We start from the raw sequence: 12,500 nt of genomic DNA, 5'->3' as shown, positions 1-12,500 counted from the left end.
AAACGTATCAACATATGAACTTATCAACTTATCAACATATGAACGTGTCAACATATGAACTTATCAACATATGAACGTATCAACATATGAACTTATCAACTCATCAACTTATCAACTTATCAACATATAAACTTATCAACATATGAACTTATCAACTTATCAACATATAAACTTATCAACATATGAACTTATCAACTTATCAACTTATCAACATATAAACTTATCAACATATGAACTTATCAACTTATCAACATATAAACTTATCAACATATGAACTTATCAACTTATCAACATATGAACGTATCAACATATGAACTTATCAACTTATCAACATATGAACTTATCAACTTATCAACATATGAACGTATCAACATATCAACTTATCAACATATAAACTTATCAACATATAAACTTATCAACATATGAACTTATCAACTTATCAACTTATCAACATATGAACTTATGAACTTATCTTATCAACGTATCATCTTATCAACGTATCAACTTATCAACTTATCAACATATAAACTTATCAACATATGAACTTATCAACTTATCAACTTATCAACATATGAACTTATCAACTTATCAACATATGAACGTATCAACATATGAACTTATCAACTTATCAACATATGAACTTATCAACTTATCAACATATGAACGTATCAACATATGAACTTATCAACTTATCAACATATGAACGTATCAACATATGAACTTATCAACTTATCAACATATGAACTTATCAACTTATCAACATATGAACGTATCAACATATCAACTTATCAACTTATCAACATATAAACTTATCAACATATGAACTTATCAACTTATCAACTTATCAACATATAAACTTATCAACATATGAACTTATCAACTTATCAACATATGAACGTATCAACATATGAACTTATCAACATATGAACTTATCAACTTATCAACATATGAACTTATCAACTTATCAACATATGAACGTATCAACATATCAACTTATCAACTTATCAACATATAAACTTATCAACATATGAACTTATCAACTTATCAACTTATCAACATATAAACTTATCAACATATGAACTTATCAACTTATCAACATATGAACGTATCAACATATGAACTTATCAACATATGAACGTATCAACTATAACCAGGAGCTTCCACTCTGGTCGCTTGTGTTCGTGTGTCGAAACGATCACAAGAGTTGAATCGTCACAAATGGATGAAGATTTACATGAAGTCCTGTTCTCGTGTTGATTTTTATGCCCCGAGTTGAACTGACACAGTTTGTTGTTGTTGTTGTTGTGGTGTTGCGTGGTGTCACATGACCCACATCAGCCAGCGCTGTAACAAGGGCAGCGAGCGGAACGAGCGATATTGCTGCGTTGAAACTCTTTCAACAGCGTACTGACAAATAAAATGTGTTTAATTTATGAAGCCGTCGTTTGAATTAGCATCCAATGGATTTGGAATTGTGTGGGAATTATGCCCTCATGTCTCGGCATGTGCAGCCGGCGCCTGCTCCAGTTTCTCCAGGGATTATTCTGAAATGTGAACTTCATGTCACTAGCTCTTTTAAAGATTCCTCATCGAGTCCATGAGTCGTTCACAGTGAACCACACGCGACCGCCCAGATGCTTCCACACTGCTCTTTGGATCGTCTGATGATATTATCTACAGTATATTAGTCTGATTGTTTTGGTCAGGAACATTTGCCCGTCCATGGCGCGTGGGGAGTGAATTACCCTGTATCCCTCTCAGACATGTACGAGGCCGAGCTGCTCCTCTGGTGGCTTCGGCGTAAGTGGTTGGGATTTTCTCTGAGAGCGTCGCCTCTGTTAATGACATGCCGTCTCCAGAAAGGTTCATCCATTCAACTTGACTCTGGAGAGAGGATCTCTTCAGCCCGCTGATTAAATTAAGATTCTTTAATAAGCATATCGAGGTGCGCTGACACGAGAGACATGTGGATCCTGAGCCCTTCAGTCTGTTTCTCTCAGTCCCGTATCTTGGCTGCAGCTGCAAAGTGATGTCAAAAAATAATGAAACAAAAAGTTCACTATGTAGAGTTTTACATTTCCTTTCCCTCCAGTTTTACTTGATGTACTGAAGCATTTCAGACCCGTCAACCTCTTGTGGGACGGCAATAAAGAAAACTATCGGGACATATATATATATACAGTATATATATATATACAGTAGCATTGCTTTAAACAGACATGTGACATGACCGCAGCTGTGTGGGAGGAGCCTCTGACCGCAGCTGTGTGGGAGGAGCCTCTCTGTCGCGACACGGCTGACCGCAGCTGTGTGGGAGGAGCCTCTGACTGCAGCTGTGTGGGAGGAGCATCTGACTGCAGCTGTGTGGGAGGAGCCTCTGACCGCAGCTGTGTGGGAGGAGCCTCACTGTCGCGACACGGCTGACCGCAGCTGTGTGGGAGGAGCCTCTGACTGCAGCTGTGTGGGAGGAGCATCTGACTGCAGCTGTGTGGGAGGAGCCTCTGACCGCAGCTGTGTGGGAGGAGCCTCTCTGTCGTGACACGGCTGATTGCAGCTGTGTGGGAGGAGCCTCTCTGTCGTGACACGGCTGATTGCAGCTGTGTGGGAGGAGCCTCTGACCGCAGCTGTGTGGGAGGAGCCTCTCTGTCGTGACAGTAAACACTGAATGGACCTGAGGTTGTACGACGACAGTGAAGCGTCACGCGTCCTGGTGTCCACACTGCAGACTGTCAATAAGACATAACAGAGCACTCAGGTGAATTATATCTGTGAGGAAAACTTTTATGGAATAAACATCAACTATCTCAGCAGTCGACTCGACTTCCGGTGTGTTTGGATCTAAATGGAGGGCGAAGGGTGACGGAGGTACGGGCTGAGAGAACTTTCTATCAAGTGACTTTTGAAACCCTCAAACTTTTCTCGACCAGCCTCCTGCTGGTTTGATTCCTCTCTTGAACTTCGTATCATTTATTTTACTTTTAAGTTGTATCAGCATTTGCCGGGTGTTTCATCTCTATAGTACTGTAAAGAAAACTCTCAGTATCTAACACCTGACGCCGTCGTGGTCATTAGGTCGCGTTTGACTGTTTTACATGTTTACTACAAATAATATCCATGTTTTTCACCAGAAAATATTAAATACTGTATGTTTTCAAACTGCTACAATGTTGAGCAGAGGATTTGTTGTCTGTCAGTGGAAGTCAGCCCACGCACCAGCGCTGCGAGAACCTGATAAGAGCCGGCCTTCTTCCTTTACACACACACACACACACACACATATATAAATATTTGCTATTTTTGTTATAGTATTGTATCCAGCTGTTATTGTTTACCAGATAATATTTCCAGCCTCTGTTGAAGTTCTAATCTTGTGTGTGTGTGTGTGTGTGTGTGTGTGTGTGTGTGTGTGTGTGTGTGTAGACTTTACCTGGAGGTTTGTGTGAAGCGGTTGTCGATCCTTCTTCTAAGGCCTGATGATCAGTGGTCATGAAGCGAGGTCATCGACCTCCTGGGACTGAATCTGTGTGTGTGCTCGTCACTGAACTTCCTCCTGCAGTTTGGAACAGAAGTGACAGAAGTTCTGTTCACTGGTCGACGATCCTGCCTCGTGGTTTTGTTCCATTTGCTCTGCTGTCATTGACGGACGTGTGTAATTAGGCTGTCGCCTGTTTGTCTTGTTTCTCTGTCTCTGTTTACATCGACACGTGGAGAAACACATGTTTTTATTTATAGATTATGACTCAACAGCAATGGAAACATTTCTGTTTTGTTATAAACCCCATCGACATCTATTTCACTGATTCTGACATTTCTCCTCTGGTCTTTAAATGTTCTAGTTATCAGTTATCGTTCCAGTCGTGATGTTGTTGACTTGAGTCAAATGACCTCCGATAATTAAGTGTTGAAAAGACTTTATGCATAAATTCCATAGAAATAATTTCATATGAGAAGAAATTACATCTTATACACAATCCTGCATGTTTCAAAGAGGATGAAAGCTGAACTTCTACTTCTACTGTTCATATTACTGCCTATTAATAAGAAAGACCTGGTGTAGCCGTGACATGCTGCTTGCTTGTTTGAATCCAAACCACTTAGAGAAAATGCACAAGGTCAATGAAAAGTGTAACTTCCTCTGAAGTGTGTTCAGCAGCTCGTTGTGTAATGAGGATGAATCATGAATACTGACGAGGTCAATGTTAGGCTTATTTTTTATTTTTTATGATTCACGATGGTCCAAAACAACAACAACAACACGGACACATGTCCACACGTCCACATGTCCACATGTCCACACGTCCACACGTCCACACGTCCACACGTCCACATGTCCACATGTCCACACGTCCACACGTCCACACGTCCACATGTCCACATGTCCACACGTCCACATGTCCACACGTCCACATGTCCACATGTCCACAGGTACTCATGTCCACATGTTCACATGTACACATGTCCACATGTCCACATGTACACATGTCCACATGTCCACACGTCCACACGTCCACATGTCCACAGGTACTCATGTCCACATGTCCACATGTACACATGTACACATGTCCACACGTCCACACGTCCACATGTCCACAGGTACTCATGTCCACATGTTCACATGTACACATGTCCACATGTCCACATGTACACATGTCCACATGTCCACACGTCCACATGTCCACACGTCCACACGTCCACATGTCCACATGTCCACATGTCCACATGTACTCATGTACACATGTACTCATGTCCACATGTCCACATATTCACATGTCCACATGTACTCATGTCCACATGTCCACATGTACTCATGTCCACATGTCCACATGTCCACATGTACTCATGTACACATGTACTCATGTCCACATATTCACATGTCCACATGTACTCATGTCCACATGTACTCATGTCCACATATTCACATGTCCACATGACCACATGTCCACATGTCCACATGTACACATGTCCACATGTACTCATGTACACATGTCCACACGTCCACACGTCCACATGTCCACATGTCCACACGTCCACATGTCCACATGTACTCATGTACACATGTACTCATGTACACATGTCCACATATTCACATGTCCACATGTACTCATGTCCACATGTACTCATGTACTCATGTCCACATGTACTCATGTCCACATGTCCTGATGAAAGTCTTCCCTCTCTGTCTGCAGGATATTTGACAGTGACCATCGAGCCGCTGCCTCCTGTCGTTGTGGGAGAGACGGTTACTCTCAAGTGTAACTTTAAAACTGACGGACGTCTTCGAGAGATCGTCTGGTACAGGGTGAGTCACGTGATCACAGCTACGATCAGTCAGTCTGTCAATCTGCACTTGTTAGCAAACCATCTCTTATTGAGGACAGCTGCACGGGAGGCGTCACTGGCTGCTGCTTCTCCGTCTGCTGGTCATCACCATCACTTCTTGATAGTTCACAGCTGGCGACTCAACAGTTATCAGATATTAATATACCAGTTGGAGCACTACGCTGCACGAGCACTGCCAATAATTAAATTACTGTACAAGGAGAAAACAAATCAACAGAACATTTTTGATTTGAAGAGTTTATGATCCATAAAACTGGCATGTTCTAAGTTTTTTCATTAAAAGTAAAGATGGAAACCAATCTGCCAAATATTCCAGTTCATAGAAGAGTTATGGTTATTTTCACTTGAGGAGAGTCACATCAGCTGCTGCTTTTGTTTTTGTCGATTTGCTCCGTGATGATGGCGAACTCACCGGCACCGAGTCTCTGACCTGTCTCTGTCTCTGAACTGTCTCTGTCTCTGACCTGTCTCTGTCTCTGACCTGTCTCTGAACTGTCTCTGACCTGTCTCTGATCTGTCTCTGTCTCTGAACTGTCTCTGAACTGTCTCTGTCTCTGAACTGTCTCTGTCTCTGAACTGTCTCTGACCTGTCTCTGAACTGTCTCTGTCTCTGATCTGTCTCTGAACTGTCTCTGTCTCTGAACTGTCTCTGAACTGTCTCTGTCTCTGACCTGTCTCTGAACTGTCTCTGTCTCTGAACTGTCTCTGTCTCTGATCTGTCTCTGAACTGTCTCTGTCTCTGAACTGTCTCTGTCTCTGATCTGTCTCTGAACTGTCTCTGTCTCTGAACTGTCTCTGTCTCTGAACTGTCTCTGATCTGTCTCTGTCTCTGAACTGTCTCTGAACTGTCTCTGTCTCTGAACTGTCTCTGACCTGTCTCTGAACTGTCTCTGTCTCTGAACTGTGTCTGAACTGTCTCTGTCTCTGAACTGTCAGGACGATGAGATTTACTGATAATGTTCAGATTTTCTCTACAACAGATGAAACTTTAAATAGCGACTGTACAATATTCCACCATGTGGAAACTGTGGTATCACATAACTTTCCCAACAATGACATATATCCCTGATGATGCATAGTGTTGCATTGTGGGAAACGTAGGATCAGACTTTTTACCATGTCTGTTGTGAATATTCTCTTCAGAGGCACGATGGCGATGTGCTGTATGAAGATTTCAGATCCCGCATCAAATTGCACATATGCAGCCAATAACCTCCGGGTGTCACTCGGCCTTTGCACATGTTCTTTAATGTTTGAGCTTCTCATGGTCGTGGGTCACTGACCCGTGGACTAGTCACTTCTGGACTCAGTATTAGATCATGAATGTACAGAACAGAACAATATGTTCATATTCACCTTCAGCTTCATCATTAATGAGCGAGCGGCGGTTCATCTGTGTTCTCCGCTTCCTCACCTTTATGGCACTTTGCACCTTCACCTCAGTATCATAGATCATTTTCATGAATCGGGCAGGATGTTGCAGACTGTTGTTTCCGCGGAGTCGGTTGATGTCTGTGGTTTAAATAACCAGTGAGAGCGCAGCTGCTCATGTGAAGTGTTGCTGTAACAGAACTCGGCCCCTCGACTCTCCGGCGGCCGCTGCTCAGCACAACCGTTGATGAATTATAAATCAATTACTGACGCTCGGCTGCCAGAGTTTCTTTAATCTCTGCCTTTTATTTGACTAAATACTGTCGACTGCTCCTTTTACCCTCCGTGCGAGTGGAGCCGGGCTTGACACCCACCTGGGGAATCCTCCCATCCAATCGAAACCTGGCAAATCAGACGGAGGGATGAACTGAATACTTCAGCAGCCGCTTTAAATGTGCAACCAGATCCTGAAATATTCTGTTTGAGGAGTTATTAATGTCCAACACTTCCAGAGTGCCGTCAGAATTAGCACGTATGAGGATGAACTAAAGATGAATCGGATCATTTTACAGACTCACATTCACAACCAGAGATAAAAGTAATGGACTTGACACGAGTTCCCACGTCGTTTTCTTTTTTTACTGTATTACAGCATTTTAGATTTGATTTTATCCCCTAATTCATGAATATGTTATTTTTCAGTGACTGTGTTGAACAGAGTGGGAGTTCGTGTGCAGGGGAGACGGGGTCGTGACCTTTTGTGTTAAAGCCCCACTTGACCTTTAAAGAAGAGGAGTGTTTTCAGTGAGGGCTGAACGCTGGATCAAGCCCTGTGTGGATGTGTAACTCCATCAATCTGTCTCATACGCTTTAATAGCAGAGCAAATAGTGATGATGGATCATTGGATGGGACACTGCTAACGCGCCGCCTGTGTGGGAGGAGACTGCTCCTCAAAGACCCGTCTCCGGCTGCGCTCACTTTAATTCCCGTCATGATAATGAGAATGTACACGAGGGACGTTCTGACGGAGGTGGCACCAGCTTCCCCGACGAGCGGCACTGATCAGAGATCCTCCGTCCGCCCTGACGCAGCTCTTCTGGGATCCTTTCTTTTCCCTCAGACATAACTAATCTACCACCGGCCTCTGTCCTCTGTCCCCGCTGCTTCTCTCTCTCCTCGGCCCATTTCATCGTCATCATGACTCAAACTCTCCTGTTTTCATAATCCTGATAATGCTCCTGTCACGCTGGATGCAAACCGCCATTTAAAACGACGAGGAAGAAGAGTGAACAACCAATCACGTAGCGATCTCTTATCTGGCTGTGGCCCGACAACACGACCTCAACCAGGCTCATGGAACATGTGCAGTATGAGCATTTCCGAACTTTACAAAGTAACGTGTGTCAGAGAAAGAGGCAAACAACATGATAAATAATCTGAGAGGTTCTTGTGAAGCAGGAGCTTGAACGGATTGTATTGATTTTAGGTCTGAAAGAGTTCAAACTGGTTTCATGTTGAGTAGTTTCATTCCAGTTCTGGAGAAAGTGACTGGATTAGTCTTTTGGATTAGATTTTGTCACATCAGTTATTGATTTGTGTATGAAGTATCTGTAGCAGGTGCATGTTCTGTTCATGCTGTTCATCATCAGACTGGTTGTTAATGTATCTTGATGAATACAGTAACATTAGCTTCATCATCATCGTCATCCACGAGGTACAAGAGCTGAATATACTGATGATTTAATATTACTCTAATACATTTTGATTATCTTTGATATGAAACACGTGAGGTTAGATTTCCTTTCCTCTCATGTGGGTGTGTGGGTATTAACGATACCAGATTCATATTTTATCAAGGACAACACAATCTCATGAATCTCAATCATCACAGTTAAAAGCTTGAAATTTTAATGAAGCATCTTCCTCCACAGATTCTATCCAGATCATCACCAGTCAGATTAGCTTCACAACCTACGCTACATAATTCATAAAGCATTAGCTTAATGTATCCTGATGTATAAATATGAGGTTTCACACTTTTTTTAATGTGTGTGTATAAAAAGTATGTTCCTGCAGTAAAGATGAGTGACTGTAACTAAAGTCACTGAACTGTTGTTGGGTCGGCGGTTTTATTAATGTTGCATGATTTCAAACCGACTGGGGACATTTGCAGCGTGTGTGTATTAGCAGTGTGTGTGTGGTTTCAGTCTGTGTGTGTGTGTGTGTGTGTGTGTGTTTGTGTGTATTTTCAGTGTGTGTATTAGCTGTGTGTGTGTGTGTGTGTGTGGTTTCAGTGTGTGTGTGTGTGTGTGTGTGTGTGTGTGTGTGTGTGTGTCTGTGTGTGTGTGGTTTCAGTGTGTGTGTGTGTGTGTGTGTGTGTGTGTGTGTGTGTGTGTGTGTGTTTTCAGTGTGTGTATTAGCAGTGAGTGTGTACTTGCAGCGGTTGTGTGTGTGTGTGTGTGTGTGTGTGGTTTCAGTGTGTGTGTGTGTGTGTGTGTGAGTGTGTGTGTGTGGTTTCAGTGTGTGTGTGTGTGTGTGTGTGTGTGTGTATTTTCAGTGTGTGTATTAGCAGTGTGTGTGTGTGTGTGTGTGTGTGTGTGTGTATTGGCATTGGACAGTTTGCCTATTTTTTTGATCTCTTTTGAATTGACTCACTCTCTGATATTCAGTTATTTTCTTTCTTCTTTGGGAGTGACACATCTGTACGTGTGTGATTGGTCGATATGTCTGTGATGGAATCGTCTGTACAAAGGCCTGTCCCGACGTGCACCCGGCCTCACACCCCGCGTCATTATCTTAACGGCGTCTTCCGACTCGTGTTGCTCCGTGGTTGCCAGCTGCGTCAGGATTGGTCCAGCTGCCGTCCTTGATCGAGGAGATCGTGATGTTTGTATCTGGGAATGGGACCACGGCACATTAACCACCAACCGGACTTCAACCGTGGAAACACAAACTCTGGACCTCGTCTCATCCTAATGCCCCAAACTCCCACAATGCCTCCGGGTTCCTCACATTTACTTGTGTCCCACATTTTGACAAATCCCATTAAAGCCGTTGACAGAGTCAAAGCTCAACATTAGAGCTATGTAGATGTCACAGTCTGCCAGATACTGTACTTGTGATTACCTGAGGCCGGTGTGGCGCTGGATTTACTCTCTTCTCTTTGTTTCCTCCGAATGCAGAGATGTGACCGCGGATACTCGGCCTGAAAGTGGAGTGTTTTTCTAGCCGGTAATCCTGTTTCTTGACTGTGGAGAGACACGGGAGGCGCCGAGTGTTAAATCCGAGTTTAAAATCTTAAAGACAGCGTTGCCTGGGCAACTGGAGTCTGCGAGCGCAGCTCCGTCCTCTGAGGATTCTGGGAGTCTGTGTTCCTGCTGTTCGTTCCTCTATGTCATTGTATAGGTTCAGAAAAGTCTGGTCTGGGTTTATGTTCTATTGGGGCGTGAAATCATATTGTCGTCTTTCTGTCTTTGGAAGAAAAGATGAAAGTTCTTAATTAGAATGATGTATTTCATGTATGTATGTCTCAGTGGAAACATTATCTGTTTGAGGTCAATGGACAAACTCTCCACGTGTCTATGAAATGATGGTGATGGATCATGTTGGAGAAACTCTGTGGTCACGTGATCGACACCTCTTCTGTGTTCACAGTGGTCACATCTGTGCACCGGTGCTGTTCACACTACGTGACTCATCTGCTACACCATCCTTCCCCAGTCGCTCTGATCGCGTCGTTGATAGTTCACACGAGCGATCGAGCGACGAACTGCGAGTCCTCCGATTTCCTTCCGTGAGAATCGTCGCTCTGACGTTCCATCGAGGAGATTTAGTGTCGTAACCGTTAGGTCTTCATGTTGCTCTGTTCTCGGGGCCTGAGCTCGCTGAGTTATTCCGGGAGCGTTCCCCGCTTGGCAGTAGAGTTAGTTGCTTGTTCGACTGCAGCATCATTAAAACGACACATTTAACATCCACGTGTCTTCTTGGCTTTGCACCGGCTTCATCAGCAGCAGTAACTCTGGATGCGCGCGGCCTCTGGAAACCCTGTTTTTCTTAAACACTTGAAATTGAGACGAGAGTCCGTGGTCCACAGGCTCGGAGCTCCGTCGTCTCTATTAGCCCGCGGCTCCGATGCAGAATGTGCCGCCCCGGGGGAAGCAGAGATAAAGGGGATACGGATCAGTGCGCTGCAACCTTCCCCTGTGAGGATGTCACCGGGGCTAAACAAGCAGCCTGTTTTACATGGAATGATAATTATACACTTCATGTCAGCAAGTCCCTTTTTATCCACAGATGCTAATAGCAACGAGGGGACTCGTCATTGTGTGAGATTACAACGGGACGTGTTGTTCCTGCTCTTTGTGAGCGTGTCCCGGAGATCCCCAGGTATCATCACACGCAAACTCTGTGTCTAATTAATTAGGTCATTTAACAAATGATTATATGGAAAAACTCTCCATGAGATCATTTGATTTTTTCCCCACTGGGTAATTTTCTCTCCATGACGACGAGGTTAAATATGTTCTAACGGTTGCAAAACTCTTTCCTCCTCTTCTTGGTGGATGTGAACATCGGGGTTAATTATACACACGCATCACAATTAATGTTGCACGCCGCATTTATTTTTCAATCTGCTTGTTTATTGTTTTCTACCAGAAATCTGTTATATAACAGAGTTAGATGTAATAGCTCTGTGTGTGTGTGTGTGTGTGTGTGTGTGATTATATTTCATCTACACCGACCATCTGGGAGATGAAGACATGTTATTGTGATGGAAAACTCATTGTTTGTTCTTCACTCTTTTTTTTTAAGCCTTATTGTGTTTTTGTTTTCAATTCAAAATGTCTTGAACATTATTTAATCTGAGGACTATAATCATTCTTCTGTCGCTCGGGGATCAAACCAGGAAGTGATTATCAGTGGCTCAGAGCGTCTTCATCCCGTTTGCATCGGAGCAGGAAGTGGTTTCTGAGGCAGCAGAGTCCTCGAGGCCTCTGCTGCCTCGGCACGTCACACAGAGCTCCTCCACTTCTCCACATATTAATTCACTTGTTTATTCTGAAAGGCCGTGATGAGACGTACGGAAACAAGAGCAAATGACATCGTGTGAGTTCAGTCTCAGCTGCGGAGTCATCAACTGCAACATCAAGTTTTTATTATCAGTCAGAAGTGTCTTTGTATCTGCAGCAGGAAGTAGTTGCTCTGTTTCTATGTGTGTGTGTGTGTGTGTGTGTGTCTGTGAGAGAGTGTGAGTGTGAGTGGGTGAGTGAGTGAGTGAGTGAGTGAGTGAGTGAGTGTGTGTGTGTGTGTGTGTGTGTGTGTGTGTGTGTGTGTGTGAGAGTGTGAGTGTGAGTGGGTGAGTGAGTGAGTGAGTGAGTGAGTGAGTGAGTGAGTGTGTGTGTGTGTGTGTGTGTGTGAGTGTGTGTGTGTGTGTGTGTGTGTGTGTGTGTGTGTGTGTGTGTGTGTGTGTGTGTGTGTGTGTGTGTGTGAGTGTGTGTGTGTGTGTGTGTGTGTGTGTGTGTGTGTGTGTGTGTGACCTTTCTCTTCAGTAGACTGAGTGGACTTTGAGCTGAGAGGCGTCGACAGGCGAGAGATGTTGGAAACATGATGTAAAAGCTCCTCGTTCAATTTCCAAGTTTCCTACGAAAGTTGCGGTTTGACTTTGATTGAGTTATTTAATAGATTTTTTTGGACGGATGAGATCATTATCGTCCACCCGGTGACCGACCGCAGACTGTGGTGACGCCACGTGGCGACGACTTCACATTCCCCTCACGTCACCACTGTT

General features: G+C 43.7%; 1 protein-coding gene across 5 annotated transcripts in view; it reads left to right on the top strand.

The window, feature by feature from the left end:
• igsf21a (immunoglobin superfamily, member 21a) overlaps positions 1-12,500 on the top strand; it is a 146,680-nt gene that overhangs the window by 46,772 nt on the left and 87,408 nt on the right. For 3 of the 5 annotated variants that reach the window (XR_004793642.2, XM_035632541.2, XM_035632542.2), the window contains exon 2: positions 5,187-5,299. Coding sequence is in view for 4 of the 5 variants with exons in the window: in XM_035632541.2 (XP_035488434.1) it covers positions 5,187-5,299 (113 nt within the window). In the remaining variant the exon portion in view is untranslated. Of the gene's footprint in view, positions 1-5,021; positions 5,300-12,500 lie in introns of those variants that run through there. The other 2 variants (XM_035632543.2, XM_035632544.2) reach the window with 2 other exon arrangements.

This window comes from Scophthalmus maximus, chromosome 6 (assembly GCF_022379125.1).
Source record: "Scophthalmus maximus strain ysfricsl-2021 chromosome 6, ASM2237912v1, whole genome shotgun sequence".
Taxonomy (NCBI): Eukaryota; Metazoa; Chordata; class Actinopteri; order Pleuronectiformes; family Scophthalmidae; genus Scophthalmus; species Scophthalmus maximus.
This window is presented reverse-complemented; position numbering and strand designations above follow the sequence as displayed.